The 24,575-nt window shown below is 50.9% G+C and overlaps 1 protein-coding gene across 2 annotated transcripts in view; it reads right to left on the reverse strand.

The window, feature by feature from the left end:
* The window catches only part of LOC137535685 (disintegrin and metalloproteinase domain-containing protein 9-like), a 166,056-nt gene that overhangs the window by 33,110 nt on the left and 108,371 nt on the right, over positions 1 to 24,575 (reverse strand). For both annotated transcript variants that reach the window (XM_068257550.1, XM_068257549.1), the window contains exons 14-15: positions 22,659 to 22,854; positions 7,747 to 7,852 (exon numbers count right to left, since the gene is read on the reverse strand). In XM_068257550.1, coding sequence (XP_068113651.1) covers positions 7,747 to 7,852; positions 22,659 to 22,854 — 302 coding nt within the window. The remainder of the gene's footprint in view (positions 1 to 7,746; positions 7,853 to 22,658; positions 22,855 to 24,575) is intronic.

Here is a 24,575-nt window from a genome sequence, read left to right on the forward strand (position 1 = left end):
CTATATAGCAGACTATATAGCATTGTGTTTAATGCCACTCTGTGTACACGGCTCAGCCACACTATATAGCATTGTGTTTACTTCCACTCTGTGTCTGCTGGGAACAGTAGTACACCGCTCACCCGCCACTGTATAGCATTGTGCTCTGTGTCACTGCTGACAATAGTGGTACACCGCTCACCCACCACTGTATAGCATTTCTGTACTGCCACTGTACTGCTGCCAGTCAGCGTGTACTTTAAGGATAAGTGAAATGAGGAAGAAATCCGGTGAAAGAGGGAGGGGCAAGGGAAGAGGTGTTTCCCCTGACGGTTCACGTACAGGCCACAGGGGAGCACCCAAGAAAACCCACTCAATACTGCCCATGTTGTCCAGGACAACAACCCTCACAGATCCAAAAGAACAGGACCAGATAATTACTTGGATGACCTCTCAAGCGTCCAGCAGTGGGTTAAGCAGCACCAGCACATCACGCACGAGGTCCGAGTCCTCAGCCAGTTAAAGTCTGGGCTTTCTTTGAAGACTGCACTGAGGATGTTACCATGGCTATTTGCAAGGTGTGCAAGACCCGCCTGAGCAGGGGGAAAAGTATTAACAACCTCTCCACCACCAGCATGAGCCGCCACATTCTATCCAAACATCCCACTCTGTGGGCAAACGCGGCAGGACAGGGTACCACCAGCAACACTGCCTCCCTTGGGTTCACCAGACTCACCACCAGACCCGCCTCAGCAGCAGCAGTAGCCCAGCCATTGCGTGGTTCACAACATTCACAAACATCAGACGATGCTGACACTGTCACTTTCCGGACTAGTGCTCTTGAGGTCTCCCAGTGTTCATCAAACACAACAACCAACAGCCCTTCGGTGTGCAGCGCTACGGTTGAGTTGTCTGTCTCTGAGATGTTTGAGCACAAGAGGAAATTGCCAGCAAATGACCCCCGGGCCGTGGCAGTAACAGCCAGCCAGCATAGCCAAGCTTCTGGCCTGCGAAATGCTGCCATATCGAGTGGTGGAGACAAACAGCTTCAAGGGCATGATGTCAGTGGCCATCCCACGTTACGTGGTTCCCAGCCGCTACCACTTTGCGCGCTCTGCAGTGCCTGAGTTGCATGAGCACGTGGTCAGCTAAATAACCCGAAGCTTGAAGAATGTCGTTGCCTGCAAGGTTCACCTCACCACTGACACCTGGACGAGTGCGTTCGGCCAGGGTCGATACATCTCCCTTACCGCGCACTGGGTGAACCTTGTGGAGCCTGGCAGCGATTCCTCACCTGCTACGGCGCGGGTGTTGCCCACGCCGCAAACAGCTGGATAACAACAGCAGCACCTACCTCTCTGACTCCTTCTCCTCCAACGCATCTCAAAGCTGTACCTCATCCGGAAATGCTAACCCAGCACCAGCAGCAGTAGGATCGTGGAAGCAGTGCAGCACAGCTGTTGGCATGCGTCAGCAAGCGTTGCTGAAGCTGATCTGCCTTGGGGATAAGCAGCACACAGGGGAGGAAATTTGGAGGGGAATAAAGGAACAGACGGATTTGTGGCTGGCACCGCTGGACCTGAAACCGGGCATGAAGCTAGACACCTGGCACGAACTGGCAATGTACGCAATAGAGGTGCTGGCTTGCCCGGCAGCCAGCGTTATGTCGGAACGCTGTTTCAGTGCTGCCGGAGGCATCATCACAGATCGGCGTATCCGCCTCTCCACAGAAAATGCAGACCGTCTGACTCAAATTAAAATGAATCAATCCTGGATTGGAAACGACTACGCAACACTCCTGGACCCCAACCAAGTAACATGACCGATGAACATCTGGGATGGTTTAGCGTTTCCGGTCCCTGTTTATTGAACCTCTCATCTGTATTACATTTATGACTGCATGGCGGCAAAAAGCATTGCTGCTATATCCGCACGCTTTTTGTCCTCATGCAAGGCCTGGGTTGTTGTGTCTCACAAAGCGTGGCCTTCTCCTCCTGCACCTCCTCCTGTTCCATCACGTGTGCTGCTGCTGCTGCTGCTGCTGCTGCTGGGTTACCGTTGCCGGTCCCTGTTTATGGAACCTCTTATCTTTATTACATTTATGACTACATGGCGGTACAAAGCATGCTATCCGCACGCTTTTTGTCCTCATGCAAGGCCTGGGTTGTTGTGTCTCACAAAGCGTGGCCTTCTCCTCCTGCGCCTCCTCCTGTTCCATCACGTGTGCTGCTGCTGCTGCTGCTGCTGGGTTAGCGTTGCCGCGTGGTCCCTGTTTATTGAACCTCTTATCTTTATTACATTTATGACTACATGGCGGTACAAAGCATGCTATCCGCACGCTTTTTGTCCTCATGCAAGGCGTGGCCTTCTCCTCCTGCGCCTCCTCCTGTTCCATCACGTGTGCTGCTGCTGGGTTAGCGTTGCCGCGTGGTCCCTGTTTATTGAACCACTTATCTTTATTACATTTATGACTGCATGGTGGTACAAAGCATGCTATCCGCACGCTTCTTGTCCTCATGCAAGGCCTGGGTTGTTGTGTCTCAAAGCGTGGCCTTCTCCTCCTGCGCCACCCTCCTCCTGTTCCATCACGTGTGCTGCTGCTGGGTTAGCATTACCGGTCCCTTTTCCTGGAACCTCTTATATGTATTACATTTATGACTGCATGCCGACAAAAAGCATGTTACCTGTGCAAAGAAAACAGACATTTCCCGCATTTAAAAGACAGTTTTCCCTTTGAAACTTTAAAATCGATTTTCTCAAAAACTATAAGCTCTTTTTGCTAAAAATTTTTTTCCTCTTGTACCCACTCCCAAGGTGCACATACCCTGTAAATTTGGGGTATGTAGCATGTAAGGAGGCTTTACAAACCACAAAAGTTCGGGTCCCCATTGACTTCCATTATGTTCGGAGTTCGGGTCGAACACCCGAACATCGCGGCCATGTTCGGCCTGTTCGGCCCGAACCCGAACATCTAGATGTTCGCCCAACACTAGCTGCACTGAGGGCAGCTGCAACAACAAAAGAAAAGACATGTACATGCGCCCATTCCCCTTCGTGATCATTACCTTGCCGTGGTGAAGGGGCTTGCGTATCACAATGAAGCAATGACCGGCGCCTAGATGAGTGTCTCGGGGGGCACACAAAAGATAATAAGGTCGTTGCTTCATTGTGGTCAGACCAAATTTGATCAGCTGGACAGTCACTGTTCTGTCATTCAGCTACATCAGCCAGGCCGACCATATGGGCTGTAAAGCCACCAAAACCTGCACTCTCGCCATGGTGCGCACCAGTCCAGCACGGCCGTCACTAGTACAAACAGCTGTTTGCGGTGCGTTACACGGTGAGTTTGGTGTGTCAGTGTGAAGCAGTACCTTAATTACACTACCTGATTGATGTATACACATGCAAGATGTTTTAAAGCACTTTAGGCCTGTCATTTAGCATTCAATGTGATTTCTGCCCTTAAAACGCTGCTTTGCGTCAAATCCAGATTTTTCCCGGGGACTTTTGGCGTGTATCCCACTCCGCCATGCCCCCCTCCAGGTGTTAGACCCCTTGAAACATCTTTTCCATCACTTTTGTGGCCAGCATAATTATTTTTTTTTTTCAAAGTTCGCATCCCCATTGAAGTCTATTGCGGTTCGCGAACTTTAACGCGAACCGAACGTTCCGCGAAAGGTTCGGCCCAACTCTACTCAGGGGCCAGAGGAGGAGCAGTGGCGGACATACGGCCTTGCAGGCCGTGCCGCCGCACGAGGGCCCCTGAAGTTCCGTTTTCTTCAGGGGCCCATTAAGTATTTATTTATTTTTTTTTATATTTTTTTTTTTATAATTTTCTCCCCCCGGGTGGCCCCGACTCCTATCCTCCCTCCCTCCCTAACCTCGGGGGGCCCCCCTCCCGATATGCGCGGCGGGAGAGCGAGCGAGCGAGCGGCAAATGCAGGAAGTCTTCAGGGCTCTCCAGGCATCCGCTAGAGGGCTCAGCCGCTTGGTCTCCGATATGTCTCCAGTTGGAGACATATTGGAGACTAAGCGGCTGGGCCTCTAGCGTCTGCCTGGAGAGCCCTGAAGACTTCCTGCATTTGGCGCTCGCTCTCCCGCCGCGCATATCGGGAGGGGGCCCCCCGAGGTGAGGAAGGGAGGGAGGGAGGATAGGAGCCGGGCCCCCCACCCGGATAGCTACCCACCCGGCTACCTAACCACCTACCCACCCACCAGGCTTCCTACCTACCCACCCGACTACTTAACCACCCACCAGGCTTCCTACCTACCTACCCACCCGGCTACCTACCCACCCACCAGGCTTCCTACCTAACCACCCACCCGACTACCTAACCACCCACCCGGCTACCTACCCACCTACCCACCCAGCTACCTACCCACCCGGCTACCTACTTCCCACCCGGCTACCTAACCACCTACCCACCCGGCTACCTACCCACCCACCCACCAGGCTTCCTACCTACCCACCCGACTACCTACCCACCCACCAGGCTTCCTACCTAACCACCCACCCGGCTACCTACCCACCCGGCTACCTAACCACCTACCCACCCGGCTACCTAACCACCTACCCACCCGGCTACCTACCCACCCACCCACCAGGCTTCCTACCTACCCACCCGGCTACCTACCCACCCACCAGGCTTCCTACCTGCCTACCCACCCGGCTACCTACCCACCCACCCGGCTACCTACCTAACCACCCACCCGGCTACCTACCCACCTACTCACCCGGCTACCTACCCACCTACCCACCCGGCTACCTAACCACCTACCCACCCGGCTACCTACCCACCCACCCACCAGGCTTCCTACCTAGCCACCCGGGTTACCCACCCACCCACCAGGCTTCCTACCTACCTACCCACCCGGCTACCTACCTACCTACCCACCCGGCTACCTACCTAACCACCCACCTGGCTACCTACCGGGCTAGTTACCAACCCACCCACCAGGCTACCTACCCACCCACCCAGCTACCTACCTACCTACCCACCCACCCACCCACCCACCAGGCTACCCACCCACCAGGCTTCCTACCTACCTACCCACCCGGCTACCTACCTAACCACCCACCCGGCTACCTACCTAACCACCCACCCGGCTACCTACCGGGCTAGTTACCAACCCACCCACCAGGCTACCTACCCACCCGGCTACCCACCCACCAGGCTACCTACCTAACCACCCACCCGGCTACCTACCTAACCACCCACCCGGCTACCTACCTAACCACCCACCCGGCTACCTACCTAACCACCCACCCGGCTACCTACCGGGCTAGTTACCAACCCACCCACCAGGCTACCTACCCACCCACCAGGCTACCTACCTAACCACCCACCCGGCTACCTACCGGGCTAGTTACCAACCCACCCACCAGGCTACCTACCTACCCACCCACCAGGCTACCTACCCACCCACCAGGCTACCTACCTAACCACCCACCCGGCTACCTACCGGGCTAGTTACCAACCCACCCACCAGGCTACCTACCTACCTACCTACCGGGCTAGTTACCCACCCACCCACCAGGCTACCTACCCACCAGGCTACCAACTCACCCACCCACCAGGCTACCAACCCACCCACTCACCCACCCACCAGGCTACCTATCCACCCAACCACCCATGGGAGCTGTGCGCCGGATGGAGGCTGGGACAGGAGGTCTGCTGCTGCAGGTGAGTAAATGTTTTTGTTTTTTTATTTATATTAGCAGGTGTATGTTCTGGGCAGGTCTGCCACATGTATTTTCTGCGCAAATCTGCCGACATGATTGCATGTATTTTCTGGGCATATCTGCCGACATGATTGCACGTATTTTCTGGGCATATCTGCCGACTTGTTTGCATGTATTTTCTGGGCATATCTGCCGACTTGTTTGCACGTATTTTCTGGGCATATCTGCCGACTTAATTGCACGTATTTTCTGGGCATATCTGCCGACTTGTTTGCACGTATTTTCTGGGCATATCTGCCGACTTGATTGCACGTATTTTCTGGGCATATCTGCCGACTTGATTGCACGTATTTTCTGGGCATATCTGCCGACTTGATTGCACGTATTTTCTGGGCATATCTGCCGACTTGATTGCACGTATTTTCTGGGCATATCTGCCGACTTGATTGCACGTATTTTCTGGGCATATCTGCCGACTTGATTGCACGTATTTTCTGGGCATATCTGCCGACTTGATTGCACGTATTTTCTGGGCATATCTGCCTACATGATTGCACGTATTTTCTGGGCATATCTGCCGACTTGATTGCACGTATTTTCTGGGCATATCTGCCGACATGATTGCACGTATTTTCTGGGCATATCTGCCGACATGATGTGTATTTTCTTGAGAAAACCTGCACAATTATGTGAATTTTCTGGGGAAAGGGTCACCAAAACTTGGGCCCACTGTCTTTGTGTTGCACTTTTCAAGGGAACCTGAGGTGAGAATAATATTGAGGCTGCCATATTTCTCTCCTTTTAAGCAATACCAGTTGCCTGGCTGCTGTGCTGGTCCTCTGCCTCTTATTCTTTCAACCATAGACCCTGAACAAGCATGCAGCAGGTCAGGGGTTTCTGACAATATTGTCAGAACTGAGAAGATTAGCTGCATGCTTGTTGCTGGTGTAATTCAGTTTATTACTGCAGCCAAATAGATCAGCAGGGCCGCCAGGCAACTAGTATTGTTTAAAAGGAAATAAACCCTCAGCCCGGGTTCGCTTTAAGTTACAGTTAGCTCCGCCCTCATCCGGTCATTGCCACGCTACGCGCGCCGCAGGTCGTAGGGGGCCCACAATTACAATTTTGCACAGGGGCCCACTGCTGGCTGTGTCCGCCACTGGGAGGAGGATAGCGATGTCGGCTCTGGGGGTGCCAATGACCCTGATGGCTCTGCTGTGTCCGACCTGTTCCACATGGCATGCTGTGGTGCCTGTGCAGGGACCCCATGGTGATCCAAATGCGTGCTTAGGAGGACATCTGCATCAGCATGATCCTGGACCCACGGCTGAAGGGGAAGGTGGGTCAGTTCCTGTCTGCTGGAGACCCTGAGCAGCAAACAAGGGAGTTGCAGCGGGTCCTTGTTCAGCGATTGGAGGAAACCTTCCCCCAGCCTTCCACCCCCTCTGTCCCTGTCCAGCCAGCACAGCAGTTGGTGCCTGCAGGCAGCAGCAGCAGGCGCCCGGGAGACCTGCTGTCTCTGACTAAGGCACTCTACACGACGCTGTAAAGCTGCCGAGAGAGGAGGTGCCTGCAGCAGCATCCTCCTCTCAAGGTCAGAACCAGCGCCTGACCCGGATGGTGGCAGACTACATGGGGTCTTTCAGCGGGCTTGACACCGACACTCCTGTGGACCCCATGGAGTACCAGGTCAAGCGCTTGGAGATCTGGAGGGAGCTAGCGCAGTATGCCCTGGAAGTCCTGGCTTGCCCCCCTTCCAGCGTGCTGTCTGAGAGGTGCTTCAGTGTGGCCGGTGGCGTGGTCACCAAGAAGCACTTTCGTCTACGAACCTCCATTCTCCTGCCACGGATTAGTTTCATTTTACACCGAATAGGAGTCGGTGTGCCACTACCCTGCACTGCCTCTGCCTTGCGCAGCTTGGCTTGCATTCCCATCTGCAATAGAGTCCTGCGCAAAATTTTGCGTAATTATAATTAGCAGAGAGGGATCGATCTGATGGTCGATCTGGTGGCAGATCAAGAAATGTACAGGTACATTGACAGGTTGTGATGTTCCTTTAGAAATGTAGTTTGGCTGTTACTTACTGTACAGAACAGGCCTTGAAATTCCCAGACACCATCCCACAGTTGCCATACTTGTCAGCAACAATGTTTACAGCCTGGAAACACACGTCATTTGCTTTGGTTGTACCTGTAGATAAAACAACACTACTGTTAGGACTCTGTATTGACTGAAGGTGGAAAGTAAACCCAAAGGCCTATTGCAGCCACCCCAAACTTGTGTCTGCAGACTGCCACAGCCATGATTCTATCACATCATCATCTAACGTGCAAACCTTTGGAGGCAGAGCCTTCTGTCATGATGCCCCTACACTTTGGAACTTCCTGCCACACCCAATCAGGACATCTCCATCCCTGAAAGCATTTACCGTATTTTCTGGACTATAAGACGCTCCTGACCATGAGACGCACCTAGGCTTAGAGGACAAAAACCAGGGAAAAAATATATATACTAAACCTGGTCCATCGATGGTGAAGGAGCATCTTGTGCATTATAACCCCTTTCTACCTCATGCCCCCTTGTACCTCTTGTGTCTGCCTCTGTCCCCCTTGTGTCCTCCTGTGTTCTCCTCTGTCATCCTTGTGTCCTCCTGTATGCCCCTTTGTTTCACATTATGTTCTTAGTTTGTCCCCCTGTGTCCTTCTCTGCACGGGCAAAGTACAGGGTGACCCTAACATTGCGGCGGGTCAGAGGTTCGTATTGGCAGTCCGGAACTCCCTGCATTTGGACTATAAGATGCAGTGACTTTTTTCCTCACTTTTTTTTGGGGGGGGGGGGGGAGGGGGAGAAAAGTGAGTCTTATAGTCCAAAAAATACAGTAAGTCCAAACTGAAAATCCACCTGTTTAGTCTGGCATTTATTAACACATGACTCTTTCCTCTGTAGCACGTTCCAGCCTGCAACCTTGTATTGATCTGAGACATAACTATGCGCTTTGAGTCCTATGGGAGAAAAGCAATTTACAAATGTTATTGTAGTACTAGCGGAAGACTCAGCATTGCTGTTTTGGCTCTGCCCACTTTTCTTAACCTTAACAACAGACAATCATTGACCAAGTTTGTGAGCTTTTGGGTTTCTCTGCATCAATAATTTAAATTTTCCCATATCAGAAATCTGATTGTGGCTCTGCCCCCTTTTTTGAATTTGAACCCCAGTCGCCCAATGACCGACTGTACCAGGTTTGAGGCCTCTGCTATTAATAGTGTAAGAATGGCAACAATTTAAATATTCCCCTAGAAAATCAATAGGTGAATTATGATTGGCTGTTGCAGGCCCGACCTACTTTCCAGAATAATAATCCCAGTCACTCAATGACCAACTGTTCAACGTTTAAGAACCCTGCCATTAAAAATGTACAAATGGCGCAGTCACTCAATGAACAAGTGAGCTTTCGAGTTCCTGGCATCAAAAATGTGTGAATGGAAGCAGTTTATCCAGCAAAGAAATCTGATAGGCTGTTTGTGGCCCCGCCCCTTTAGTAAATGTGAACCCCCGTCACTCAATGACCGACTACCAGGTTTGAGGCCTTTGCTGTTAAAAGGTACTAGAGATCAATTATTCTAAAGAATCAATACTTACCCGAGGCTTCCTCCCACCCCATAAACACGTGTGAGTTCCTCGCTGTCCTCCCATGGTCTGCCGTTCAGCTGAGATCAGCCCCAGTAACTTGCTCAGTGATGTCAGTCCAGGTCTACTGCGCATGCTCAGTAGGTCCGCGCATGCGGAGAAGACCCAGAATAGACGCGACTGAGCCAGTTAAAGGGGATGATTGCGGCTGAACGGCAGACCGCGGGAGGATGGTGAGGGACTCACGTGTAGTGGTGCTCAGCAGAGCTCGAATATTCGAGTAGCTCGAATATTCGAGCTCTTTTCCAGCTATTCGAGCTCGGTATTCGAGCTCCGAATAGCTGTAGCTATTCGAATGGGCTATTCGAGTACACTCGAATAGCCCATTCACTATTCGAGCTATTCGAGCAAACGGCGCTATTCGAGCTCGGTACCGAGCTCGAATAGCGTCATAGCCCAGATTGATGTCCTTAGAGCCAATCAGAGGGCTCCCAGGCCCTCTGACGGCAGCCAATCACAGAGGGGGACCCTGGCCAGCCCATACCCTATAAATAGCGGCCGCCATGTTAGGTTTCTCCGTGCTTGCCTGAGACTTGTACAGAGAGAGAGTTGCTCCTTTGTGCTTTGACTTAGCAAGAGCTCTATTGTGGTCATTTACCTAGCGTTTTTGCTCACATACACCTCCTATACACACCTATATTGTTGTTAGTTAGTTAGACATTGTATTTTAGTTAGTAGCTTTTGTGTTACATAGAGACAGGCCAGCTGCTGCAGGCTTACAGCTTTAGGCCTCAGGGCCTTGCCTGTGTGGGCAGCTGTCCTCCTGTCCTCTGTTTATTTCTCTCTATTCTATACCAGTATTTCTGCTGTCCTTTACTACTGATTGTATTAGTATTGTAGTTATATACTGTAACTGTACTAGGACACTCACTGTCACTGTTCATAGGCTACTAGCTGCTCCCAGTGGCGGCTCCAGGAAATTTTTTTAGGGGGTGCTATGCAGGTGCTGGACCAATTTCCGGGGGAGCTGACGACCTGTGGCGCGCGAAGCGCGCCCGCGGCAAAAAGTGGGTGTGGCTACAACCTGCGGCGCGCGAAGCGCGCCGCTGTGAAAAAATGGGCGTGGTCATGACCGGATGAGGGCGGGGCTAACTGTAATTTAAAGTGAACCCAGGGTGAGAGTGATATAGTGGCTGCCATATTTATTTCCTTTTAAACAATACTAGTTGCCTGGCAGCCCTGCTGATCTATTTGGCTGTAGTAGTGAACTGAATTACACCAGAAACAAGCCATGCAGCTAATCTTGTCAGTTCTGACAATATTGTCAGAAACCCCTGACCTGCTGCATGCTTGTTCAGGGTCTATGGTTGAAAGAATAAGAGGCAGAGGACCAGCACGGCAGCCAGGCAACTGGTATTGCTTAAAGGGAGATAAATATGGCAGCCTCAATATTATTCTCACCTCGGGTTCCCTTTAAAAGTGCAACGCAAAGACAGAGGGCCCAAGTTTTGGTGACCCTTTTCCCAGAAAATTCACATAATTGTGCAGGTTTTCTCAAGAAAATACACGTAATGTGAGCAGATTTTAACAAAAAACACGTCCAATGACCCCAATATGCACAATCGGTAGCAGATATGGCTCCAATATGCACAATCGGTAGCAGATATGGCTCCAATATGCACAATCGGTAGCAGATATGACCCCAATATGCACAATCGGTAGCAGATATGGCTCCAATATGCACAATCGGTAGCAGATATGGTCCCAATATGCACAATCGGTAGCAGATATGGTCCCAATATGCACAATCGGTAGCAGATATGGTCCCAATATGCACAATCGGTAGCAGATATGGTCCCAATATGCACAATCGGTAGCAGATATGGTCCCAATATGCACAATCGGTAGCAGATATGGTCCCAATATGCACAATCGGTAGCAGATATGGTCCCAATATGCACAATCGGTGGCAGATATGGTCCCAATATGCACAATCGGTGGCAGATATGGTCCCAATATGCACAATCGGTGGCAGATATGGTCCCAATATGCACAATCGGTGGCAGATTTGGTCCCAATATGCACAATCGGTGGCAGATATGGTCCCAATATGCACAATCGGTGGCAGATTTGGTCCCAATATGCACAATCGGTGGCAGATATGGTCCCAATATGCACAATCGGTGGCAGATATGGTCCCAATATGCACAATCGTTATCAGATATGGTCCCAATATGCACAATCGTTATCAGATATGGTCCCAATATGCACAATCGTTATCAGATATGACCCCAATATGCACAATCGGTAGCAGATATGACCCCAATATGCACAATCGGTAGCAGATATGACCCCAATATGCACAATCGGTAGCAGATATGACCCCAATATGCACAATCGGTAGCAGATATGACCCCAATATGCACAATCGGTAGCAGATATGACCCCAATATGCACAATCGGTAGCAGATATGACCCCAATATGCACAATCGGTAGCAGATATGACCCCAATATGCACAATCGGTAGCAGATATGACCCCAATATGCACAATCGGTAGCAGAAATAACCCCAATATGCACAATCGGTAGCAGAAATGACCCCAATATGCACAATCCGTAGCAGAAATAACCCCAATATGCACAATCCGCAGCAGATATGACCCCAATATGCACAATCCGTAGCAGATATGACCCCAATATGTACAATCCGCAGCAGATATGACCCCAATATGCACAATCCGTAGCAGATATGACCCCAATATGCACAATCCGTAGCAGATATGACCCCAATATGCACAATCCGTAGCAGATATGACCCCAATATGCACAATCCGTAGCAGATATGACCCCAATATGCACAATCCGTAGCAGATATGACCCCAATATGCACAATCCGTAGCAGATATGACCCCAATATGCACAATCAGCATCACCTGAAAAAGAAAAGAAAAACCCATTTACTCACCTACAGCCAGAAGACCTTCTTTCCCGACCTCCTGTCCCGAGTCCCGACCTCATTGTGGCGCGCAGCGCCCGCGCGCCCACGATCCTCTTCATCCCGACGTCAAGACGAGACTTCCTGCCTGCATGCAGAGAGCAGGGCTACGGGAAAATGGCCGCCCGAAGCCATGCACTGCAGACTCGAAGTCTGCAGAACAGGGCTCCGGGCGGCCATCTTACCGTAGCCCTGCCTGCTGCTCCGTGCTGCCGCTGTGTGAACTGACTTGGCGTCTTTTAGACGCCTGAAGTCAGTTCACTCCAGGGGGTGCTTTGGGGGTGCTTGGACAATTCTAGGGGGTGCTCGAGCACCCCCTTGCACCCCCCTGGCGCCGCCCCTGGCTGCTCCTGCGTGTGTGCACTCACTTTCTGTGTACACACTACACACTCTATTTCCTTCTGATAACTGATTGATTATTGTAATTGATTATTGTAATTAGTTAGTTGTACTTACTGTTACTACTTACTGTACTAGGAGTCTAGGACACTCAGTCACTGTTCATAGGCTACTAGCTCCTGCGTGTGTGCACTCACTGTCTGTGTACACACACTACACACACTCTATTTCCTTCTGATAACTGATTGCTTATTGTAATTAGTTAGTTGTACTTCCTGTTACTACTTACTCTTACTGTACTAGGAGTCTAGGACACTCAGTCACTGTTCATAGTCTACTAGCTCCTGCGTGTGTGCACTCACTGTCTGTGTACACACACTACACACACTCTATTTCCTTCTGATAACTGATTCATTATTGTAATTAGTTAGTTGTTTGTACTTACTGTTACTACTTACTCTTACTGTACTAGGAGTCTAGGACACTCAGTCACTGTTCATAGGCTACTAGCTCCTGCGTGTGTGCACTCACTGTCTGTGTACACACTACACACACTCTATTTCCTTCTGATAACTGATTGATTATTGTAATTAGTTAGTTGTACTTACTGTTACTACTTACTGTACTAGGAGTCTAGGACACTCAGTCACTGTTCATAGTCTACTAGCTCCTGCATGTGTGCACTCACTGTCTGTGTACACACACTACACACACTCTATTTCCTTCTGATAACTGATTCATTATTGTAATTAGTTAGTTGTTTGTACTTACTGTTACTACTTACTCTTACTGTACTAGGAGTCTAGGACACTCAGTCACTGTTCATAGGCTACTAGCTCCTGCGTGTGTGCACTCACTGTCTGTGTACACACTACACACACTCTATTTCCTTCTGATAACTGATTGATTATTGTAATTAGTTAGTTGTACTTACTGTTACTACTTACTGTACTAGGAGTCTAGGACACTCAGTCACTGTTCATAGGCTACTAGCTCCTGTGTGTGTGCACTCACTGTCTGTGTACACACACTACACACACTCTATTTCCTTCTGATAACTGATTGATTATTGTAATTAGTTAGTTGTACTTACTGACTGTTACTACTTACTTACTTACTGTACTAGGGACACTCACTCAGTCACTGTTCATAGGCTAGCTCCTGCGCGTGTTTGCGCGTGCGTGCACTCACTGTCTGTAGTGTACACACACTAAATTTACTTGTGATTACTACTGATTATTGTAACTGCTAGTTGTACTTCCTGACTGTTACTACTTACTTACTGTACTAGGGACACTCACTCAGTCACCTCACCCACCAACCCACTCCATTAAAGTACCCCACTTTTCACCCGCCCTTTTAAAAAACTTTTGTCTATACGCCCAAAACATCGAAGATGTCTGGAAGTGGCAGCCAGCGCGGTTTGGGCAAGGGGAAGGGCAGCAAGGGAATCAGGAGGAGAGGGAGCAGCATTGTGGCAAGCCGCGGCCGCGCCACCATGCACAGTTCCGCAGCAGCAGCGTCAGTGGCTAACATTCCTCCCATAGCCACTGGCCGTGGACGCTTTGGGCACCGCACAGCAGGAGCATCTGCAACTCACGCTGCAGAGACACAGCAGCAGCAGCGTGTAGCACCTGCTCCGATTTTCCTCCAGCCGGGTCGGAAACGTCCCATTGAGGAAAAGCATGCAGACACTGTGGTGCAACTCATGACGGAGGATGAGCAGCCCGCCATCAGCTCTGCATCCGAGGCCTCCACCCTCACCACCACCACCACCACCCCTGTTCGCAGCAGCCGCCCAGCAGGGTCTGGGGAGGAGGCCAGTTCACCGTCACTCGCCGACCTGTCATTCAGCAGTCTTTTGACCCCAGGCATCATGAGTAAATTGTCTGCTGTTGTTGGCGATCTTGAGGAGGAGATGCTGATGGGCACTTTGGGGGATGAGGGATTGGACAGCAAGACTGTGGCGACAGTCAAGCAGCCCATCCATGCATCAGGAGAGGAGTTTGGGGGGTCATCATCCCAGCAGGACATGTTTCAGGAGGGGGAGGATGATGATGACCCGGTGACAGACAGAGACTGGGTGCCACCACCTCCAGGGGATGTCGTCCTCAGCAGCTCTGAGGAGGAGGAGGAGGATGCTCTTGTGGGCCTTGCAAGGAGGCGCATCATTGCAAGCATTGGCAGCAGTAGGCAGGTCCCACAGCCTGCTGGTGTCTTAGGCTCAGCAGCAGCAGCAGCAGCATCTGCCAGTACCACCACCAGCCACACCCAAGCCCCCCAAGCCCCCCCCCCAACCACCACAGGGAGACAGGCAGCAGCGCTTCCATGCCGTAGGGGGATGTTTCTGTCACCAATCTGGCGATATTTCACCATGCCCACTGTGTACAGCAAGTACGCCACTTGCAACCACTGTCAGCGGAAGTTGAGCAGAGGTGCAGACCCCTTAAAGTTCAGCACCAGCTCGCTCATCAACCACCTTGCTGCGAAACATTTCCACCAGCATGAGGAGTTCCAGAGGCTGAAGGCATCTGGTGCTGGCAGTGGCACCACACCCATCACTGCACAGCCTTCAGCAGCAGCAGCAACAGCAGCCACCCGCCCTCCTGCTCCTCCAGCAGCACCAGCAGGAGTGCGGAAACGCACTGCTCCTCCCCCCTCTGCAACTCCTGCCGCCGACACTGAGGCCTGTTCTGGCAGCCAGTCCTCAGTGGCCTCCTCCGCTGTGTCTGCTGATTCCCGTGCCAGCAAAAGGCCACGCCAGAGCCTTTTGAGCGAGTCCTTCCAGGGGGTGGTTAGGGCTCTGCCTCCCAGCAGCCGTCGCGTGTGGCAGCTGAACGGCTTGCTGGCACGGGCCATGTGCTCCCAACTCCTGCCGTACACGCTCGTGCAGGAGGGGAGCGACATTCGTGCGCTGCTTGCTTGCGCAGCCCCAGACTGGCAGCTCCCCAGCAGACACTTTTTCTCCCGCAAGGCCATTCCTGCACTGCACCGCTTTGTGATGGCCAATGTGGAGCGAGGGCTGGAGCACGCGGTTGGTGAAAGGGTCCACGTCACCATGGACTCCTGGAGCAGCTGCTTCGGGACAGGCCGCTACCTGTCCTTCACTGTCCACTGGGTCAGCTTGGTGGAAGGGGGTGAGGATGGGAGAGCAGCAGCGGGCACAGCAGCAGCAGCAACACAGTGGGTGGTGCCACCCCGCAGGGTCAGGGGAACTGCAGCAGGTTCCTCCGATCCTCTGCCATCCTCCGGCACACCTGGCCAAACCCCCCGCCTCAGCAGCAGCGTGAAGGCCCGCCACTGCCAAGCGCTGCTGCACTTGGTCAGCCTTGGGAAGACCAAGCTGACGGCAACCCATGTGTTGGCCAAACTCCAGGAGCAGGAGAGGATTTGGCTGACCCCCAGAGGCCTCAGAGTTGGAGAGGTGGTGGCCGACAATGGGGCCAATCTGGTTGCCGCAATAGACAGGGGAAACCTGACCCACATCCCCTGTCTTGCCCACGTGCTGAACCTGGTGGTGCAGAAGTTCTTGCGCACCTACCAGGGGATGGGCGAACTGCTGGAAACGGCAAGGAACGTTGTGCGTCACTTCCGGCGCTCGGCTGCAGCCTGTGCGAGCCTGGAAGACGTGCAAAAGGAGCTGGATCTGCCACGCCATCGGCTGATCCTTGACGTTCCGACTCGCTGGAACTCCACCCTGGCGATGTTGGAGCGTCTGGTTGAACAGAAGCGCGCTGTCAAACAGTACCTTGCCCTGGCCACTGTTTCCGCCGCTCAGAGAAGGGACAAGACCAGCAACATCCCGTCCATCGTCCCCGATGATGACTGGAGGCACATGCAGCAGGTGTGCTTAGTGCTGGCTCCCTTTCTGCAGGCCACTAACATGGTGAGCAGGGACCATGCTATGGTCTGCGAGTGGGTGCCCCTGGTTTGTCTGCTGAACAGGGCCCTCGATGCTTTGCTGGAACAGGGAGCGGCAGCCTTGGACCAGCAGGAGCGGCAAGCAGCTGCACAGTCCACCTCTGAGGGGGAGGAGGAGGAGGACTTGGTGGAGGTCCCTGACCTTGCTGCTGATGAGGGGGAGCAGCACAGTGCAGCTGAGTTGGTGCGGGGGTGGAGAGAGGATGAGGCTGACGAGGCAGAGGAGGAGGATGAGGACAGCAGCACTGCCGTCGATGTGCCAGCAGACGTGGCCCGCCTCTTCCCAATGGCAGCGCACATGCTGACGTGCCTGCGCAGAGACCCCAGGGTGATCCAGATGAAGCAGAGGGAGGACATCTGGATCAGCATGATGTTGGACCCACGCCTCAAGGGGAAGTTGAGCCAGTTCCTGCCGCCTGCAGGAGGAGACCCAGCGCAACAAATAAGGAGCTTGCAGCAGGCCCTTGTTGAGCGCTTGGAGGAAGCCTTCCCCCAGCCTTCCACCCCCACTGTCCAGCAGCCAGCACAGAGGCAGCAGCAGGTGCCTGCATCCAGCAGCAAGCGCCCCACAGACCTGCTGTCTCTCAGCCACGAGCTCTACAGGACTGTAGAGGCTCCGGCAGCAGTGACTAGAGAGGAGGTGCATGCAGCAGCATCCTCCACCGGTCACAGCCAGCGCCTGACCCGCATGGTGGCTGACTACATGGGGTCCTACAGCGGGCTTGACAGCGATGCCCCTGTTGATCCCATGGAGTATTGGGTCAAGCGCCTGGAGATCTGGAGCGAGCTGGCGCAGTACGCCCTGGAAGTGCTGTCCTGCCCCCCTTCCAGCGTGCTGTCCGAGCGCTGCTTTAGTGCAGCTGGTGGTGTGGTCACCGAGAAACGCTCACGTCTGTCTCACAAGTCTGTGGACAGACTGACGTTTCTCAAGATGAACCAGGCGTGGGTGGAAGGCGAGTTCCTGGCCCCTGTTGTCGGCGAGAGGGGGACATGAACTGGCTAAGAACCATCGTTAATGTGCCTTACCACCCTTTACCACCTCCTGGCTCCTGCTCACTAAGCCAGCCTGGTTCACTTTGACTATTACGTCGCCTGCAGCCACACATTTTACACCTACAGTGGGCTGCTGTGTACTGCCCTTCTGCTGTCTGTCTGTGTTTCCCAACGCCAGGGTACACAGATTTACCTTCTGCTGCCACTCTGCCACCAGCTATTACGTCAAAAAATAGCTATATCTGTGTAATTGGTTGTAAAACCAAAACTACAAAACCATTACAAAAAAAAAGGTTTAATTTTTCTGAGGTGCCCGGGTTGAAAACTGTGTTGTCCCAGTTGTGTATTGGACACGATGTGGGCTGCACGACCGCTGTCTGGGACCTCCTGTTGTGTTCATTTACGGCCTGGTATCACCGCTAGGTACCAGGGCTATTATGTCACGCTGCCTGCCTGCTGCCACACTCACACTACTCCTCCATTCCTCCTGCTGCTGCTGTCTGTCTGTCTGTGTTTCCCACTGCCAGGGTACACAGATTTACCTTCTGCTGCCACTCTGCCACCAGCTATTACGTCAAAAAATAGCTATATCTGTGTAATTGGTTGTAAAACCAAAACTACAAAACCATTACAAAAAAAAAGGTTTAATTTTTCTGAGGTGCCCGGGTTGAAAACTGTGTTGTCCCAGTTGTGTATTGGACACGATGTGGGCTGCACGACCGCTGTCTGGGACCTCCTGTTGTGTTCATTTACGGCCTGGTATCACCGCTAGGTACCAGGGCTATTATGTCACGCTGCCTGCCTGCTGCCACACTCACACTACTCCTCCATTCCTCCTGCTGCTGCTGTCTGTCTGTGTTTCCCACTGCCACGGTATACAGAATTACCTTCTGCTGCCAGTCTGCCACCAGCTATTACGTCAAACAATAGCTGCACACATAATTACTCCTCCATTCCTCCTGCTGCTGCTGCTGTCTGTCTGTCTGTGTTTCCCACTGCCAGGGTACACAGATTTACCTTCTGCTGCCACTCTGCCACCAGCTATTACGTCAAACAATAGCTATATATCTGTGTAATTTGTTTTACAAACAAAACCAAAAAACCATTAAAAAAAAAAAAAGGTTTAATTTTTCTGAGGTGCCCGGGTTGAAAACTGTGTTGTCCCAGTTGTGTATTGGACACGATGTGGGCTGCACGACCGCTGTCTGGGACCTCCTGTTGTGTTCATTTACGGCCTGGTATCACCGCTAGGTACCAGGGCTATTATGTCACGCTGCCTGCCTGCTGCCACACTCACACTACTCCTCCATTCCTCCTGCTGCTGCTGTCTGTCTGTGTTTCCCACTGCCAGGGTACACAGAATTACCTTCTGCTGCCAGTCTGCCACCAGCTATTACGTCAAACAATAGCTGCACACATAATTACTCCTCCATTCCTCCTGCTGCTGCTGCTGTCTGTCTGTCTGTGTTTCCCACTGCCAGGGTACACAGATTTACCTTCTGCTGCCACTCTGCCACCAGCTATTACGTCAAACAATAGCTATATATCTGTGTAATTTGTTTTACAAACAAAACCAAAAAAACATTAAAAAAAAAAAGGTTTAATTTTTCTGAGGTGCCCAGGTTGAAAACTGTGTTGTCCCAGTTGTGTATTGGACACGATGTGGGCTGCACGACCGCTGTCTGGGACCTCCTGTTGTGTTCATTTACGGCCTGGTATCACCGCTAGGTACCAGGGCTATTATGTCACGCTGCCTGCCTGCTGCCACACTCACACTACTCCTCCATTCCTCCTGCTGCTGCTGTCTGTCTGTGTTTCCCACTGCCAGGGTACACAGAATTACCTTCTGCTGCCAGTCTGCCACCAGCTATTACGTCAAACAATAGCTGCACACATAATTACTCCTCCATTCCTCCTGCTGCTGCTGCTGTCTGTCTGTGTTTCCCACTGCCAGGGTACACAGATTTACCTTCTGCTGCCACTCTGCCACCAGCTATTACGTCAAAAAATAGCTATATCTGTGTAATTTGTTGTAAAAACAAAACAAAAAAAAACCAAAAAAAAAAAAAAGGTTTAATTTTTCTGAGGTGCCCGGGTTGCAAACTGTGTTGTCCCAGTTGTGTATTGGACACAATGTGGGCTGCACGACCGCTGTCTGGGACCTCCTGCCTGCTGTGTTTATTTACAGCCCTGGTATCACCGCTAGGTACCAGGGCTATTATGTCACGCTGCCTGCCTCATTGACTGCCTGCTGCCACACACTCATCCTCCTCCTCCTGCTGAATTTACCTCCTGCTGTCTGTGTGTTTCCACTGCCAGGGAGCACATACAATGGCGCTTCCAACATGCGTGCGCCACCAGCTATTTGTTACGCTCAAAAATAGCTGCATTTCTTTAAAAAAAAATTTTTTAAAAGAGAAATAAGTGAAGAAGAAGACGATATAGAAGAAGATGAAGAAGAAGACGATATAGAAGAAGATGAAGAAGAAGAAGAAGAAGAAGAAGAAGAAGAAGGAGAAGGAGAAGGAGAAGGAGAAGGAGAAGGAGAAGGAGAAGGAGAAGGAGAAGGAGAAGGAGAAGGAGAAGGAGAAGGAGAAGGAGAAGAAGAAGAAGAAGAATTTCTGGACACAACTTCTCTTTTCAACTTTTTTTTTTTTAAAGGAACATCCCCACATAATCACTTGCTGTTGTTACTTGGAAAAAAAGAGGTTTCTTGCATCATTCACCCTCAAAACAAGTGTTGGAAGCTATTTAAGGCCATTTCGAATAGTCAGCTCGAATAATGAGCTCGAATACCGACTCGAATAGTGAGCTCGAATTCCGAGGTCGAATCGAATAGTAAAAATTATTCGACTCGAATATTCGACTGACCTCGAATAATTTACTATTCGAATTCGACCTAACTCGAATTTTGAAAAGGGGTATTTGAGCACCACTGCTCACGTGTTTATGGGGTGGGAGGAAGCCCCGGGGAAGTATTGATTCTTTAGATTTGTTGAGCTCTGGTTTCCTTTAACAGTGTAAGAATGGCAGCAGTGTAAATATTCCCCTTCAAAATCAATAGGTAAATTTTGATTGTCTGTTGTAAGCCCCACCCACTTTACTAAATATTATTCCCAGTCAACCAGTGACCAAGTGGGCAAAGTTTGAAAACCCCGCGATTAACAGTGTAAGAATGGCTGCAGTTTACATGTTCCCATTGAAAATGAATTGCTCAAATTTGATTGGCTGTCTTATGCTCCACCCATTTTTCCTTAATTTTTCACCTCGATCGCCAAGTGACCAACTGTGGGAAGTTTGGGGACTCTGGCTTTATTGCTGTGAGAATGACAGCCTTTTACATTTTTTTCTATTGATGTGAATGGGTGAAATCTGATTGGCTGTTTGTAGCTCCGCCCAGGTGTGCAGGGGGGACACGAGGCCCCCAGAATATAACATCCCAGGTAGTAAGGCATCTGTATACCAAATTTCATTAAAATTAGTCAGGACGTTTTCGAGTGAGGGGGGGCGGGGGGCACACACACACACCATACCACACCACACACACACACACACACACACACCATACCACACACACACACACACACACACACACACACACACACACACACACACACACACACACACACACACACACACACACACACACACACACACACACACACACACACACACACACACACACACACACACACACACACACACACACACACACACACACACACACACACACACACACACACACACACACACACACACACACACACACACACCAAACTTCCCAACTTTTTGAGATGAGAAAGGGGGACACTTAAAGAGAACTGGAGGTGGGGTTCTGACCATGCTATCTGCATACAGAGGCTGGGTCTGCCTATACAGCCCAGCCTCTGTTGCTATCCCAATCCCCCCCTAAGCCCCCCCTTCGCTCTGCGATCACCCATAAATCACAGCCGCGCTGCCGACACCCAGCGTGCCACAGCGGGCTGTGTTTACCTCTGTACTGTTAGTCTTCTGCTCCCTTTCGCCTCCTGCATAGCTCCGGTCCCTGCCCGCGTCCCTTCCCTCCCCGCTGATTGGAGGGAAGGGACGCGGGCGGGACTGGAGCTATGCAGGAGGCGGGGGGAGAGCTGAGACTGACAATATAGAGGTAAACACGGCTGTGATTTATGGGTGGTCGCAGAGCGCAGGATTAGGGCATCTGGATAGCAACAGAGGCTGGGCTCTATAGGCAGACCCAGCCTCTGTATGTGGATTACATTGTCAGAACCCCACCTCGGGTTCTCTTTAAGCCACACCCCTAATCACGCCCCTGGCACTAGTCATATATACCATACATATTTCATAAGAAAATTATGTTGTTTTATAATTCAAGCCACACTGGTCCTTTCTATCCTTGTTCATTTTCCTTCATATTAACATTAGAAAAAAAAGAAATATATCTATCAATTTAATTAAACACATTTTTCAGTAGAAAAATACATATGTTTACATAAATCTGTACATCAGTCCTGAAAGAGGGACAAATGAGTAAGAAAGAGGGACTTGGTTCACATGCAAGCACTCACGCACACTTTTATAAATATAGACAGATTGATTGTGATTGATTGATTGATGAAGTCAGAGCAGTCAAATGTCCATGTCAACAGAGACTTCTGCCAGACATAAAATACCAGCAACACTGGGTGTTACCTGAGGTAAATGCGCTCAGTGCTGAGCTGTTTAGGGTATTAACTCAGGTAAGATGGAAAAACTTGTTCTAGTCTTGACTACTTATCACTGTCTGTGTTGCCATGTGGGGCGAAACATTTCTTTCACTTCCTCTCCAGACAGGAAGTAGATAAATATCTCTGGCACAGAGCAGAAAAAGCAACACATTAAACATTCCTTGCTTTTTTAGAATGTGGAAGACTGCAGCTCATTATTTCCAGGGCCGGGAGGAGCGTGAAAATTGTTCTGGTCCCTTAGGTTAAAAACCCAGTTGGGGGGTGAAGTGGTTAAGGTAAATGTATCAGAGGAGGTCTATCTGCGATGTTGTAAGCTTGCGCTTCGGATTATTGGCGAGCAGCGTAGCAAAGTGGATGGCATGTATGCCCAGCAGGAGAAAAGCCAACAGCACCTACCTGGTCCCAGCAAGGCCTGGCACTGGGCGTTGTAGTCCTGACACACCCCACCATAGCAGTAGGACTGGTTATTGTTGCAGGAGTAGCCGTTCATTATGTACACGTCCGTAGGGCACAGACCGCTGGTGCCGTTGCAGTACTCCGGCAGATCACAGATATTGGCTGTGCCGCGACAGGGTGTGCCAGCCACCTTGTACTGTAAATAAAAGGGGGAAAAAAAAATCACACTGAAGCTGCAATTATTTTAAATATAAAATAATAAATAAAAAAGGAAACCGCCCGCTGCACCAGTTTGTATATCTTCAGTACTATTAGTTATTCAAAGCGCTCAAGCTAGTGGTCACATTAGTTAAAATCAGAGTGCGCTTACACCTGAGTACAGCAATACTCCACAAATTGTTTACAATAAAAGTCCAGCGCACATCTCCACATAAATGCAAATCACAATCCAGTAAATAAGTGCTGATACTTCAATCTGCTGATATTTCCACCACCAGAGATCACCAATTCAAAACACACTCACCAGACACAGTGCGACCACTAATAGACTGGTCAGTCAGCGCCCACCTCCAGGGTACCCCAGCACTTCAGGTCCTGGACTCTTTATATATTCATCTCATATCCAGATTCACATGCTCAGAAGGTGTATCTCCAATACATGTCACTAGTAGTATAGAGGGTACAGAGTTTTATTAAGGGGCTCTCCCCCGTTGCTTAGCCGGGCTGAATATGGATTCCACGCTCTGGCTTTCCACGCCGCTGTTACTTAGTTCCTGGTCCGTCCAATTCCCCGCTCGACTAGTTTCGTCACTCCCTCGTGACTCATCAGGAGCATAGGGATTGGACGTCTTACCAGGATATTTAAATCATTGCTGGCCCCATTGGTAGCTATTCCTTACTTCCCATTGGCCGCCTTTCATCATTCTCCGATTGGTCCCAGCCTCCTCACCCAGGAGATTGCTCCTCCCCGTATGGACAGCGCTTGCCCAGCGTGTCAGTACGCCTCCTGATCAGAAGGGAACGTCATAGCCGCGTACGATGCGGATTGGGAGGCGTGTACACATGCTTAATTATGAGACGTGCTTGTACGCTGAACGTAATAGCCGCATGTGACGCCGATCAGGAAGCGTACTGACACGCTGGGCAAGCGCTGTCCATACGGGTAGGAGCAATCTCCTGGGTGAGGAGGCTGGGACCAATCGGAGAATGATGAAAGGCGGCCAATGGGAAATAAGGAATAGCTACCGATGGGGCCAGCAATGATTTCAATATCCTGGTAAGACGTCCAATCCCTATGCTCCTGATGAGTCACGAGGGAGTGACGAAACTAGTCGAGCGGGGAATTGGACGGACCAGGAACTAAGTAACAGCGGCGTGGAAAGCCAGAGCGTGGAATCCATATTCAGCCCGGCTAAGCAACGGGGGAGAGCCCCTTAATAAAACTCTGTACCCTCTATACTACTAGTGACATGTATTGGAGATACACCTTCTGAGCATGTGAATCTGGATATGAGATGAATATATAAAGAGTCCAGGACCTGAAGTGCTGGGGTACCCTGGAGGTGGGTGCTGACTGACCAGTCTAATAGTGGTCGCACTGTGTCTGGTGAGTGTGTTTTGAATTGGTGATCTCTGGTGGTGGAAATATCAGCAGATTGAAGTATCAGCACTTATTTACTGGATTGTGATTTGTATATCTTCAGTAACTGACAGCTGTCTGCTCACTCCCACTCAGTCTAAAACCCTCCCACTTTAGTCACATGTACACAAAAGATGTATAGTGATTGCTCTGTTGGCTGAAGTCATGCCCTGACTGCTGGCTGGCAGCCTATCATGGCCTCTGACTGACTGGGGGTAGTGAGCAGGCAGGGAAGGCTTGGGGGGGTCCCAATTTCATGCCCTCCCTCCTTCCAGAGC

Source organism: Hyperolius riggenbachi, chromosome 10 (genome assembly GCF_040937935.1).
Source record: "Hyperolius riggenbachi isolate aHypRig1 chromosome 10, aHypRig1.pri, whole genome shotgun sequence".
NCBI classification, from domain to species: Eukaryota; Metazoa; Chordata; class Amphibia; order Anura; family Hyperoliidae; genus Hyperolius; species Hyperolius riggenbachi.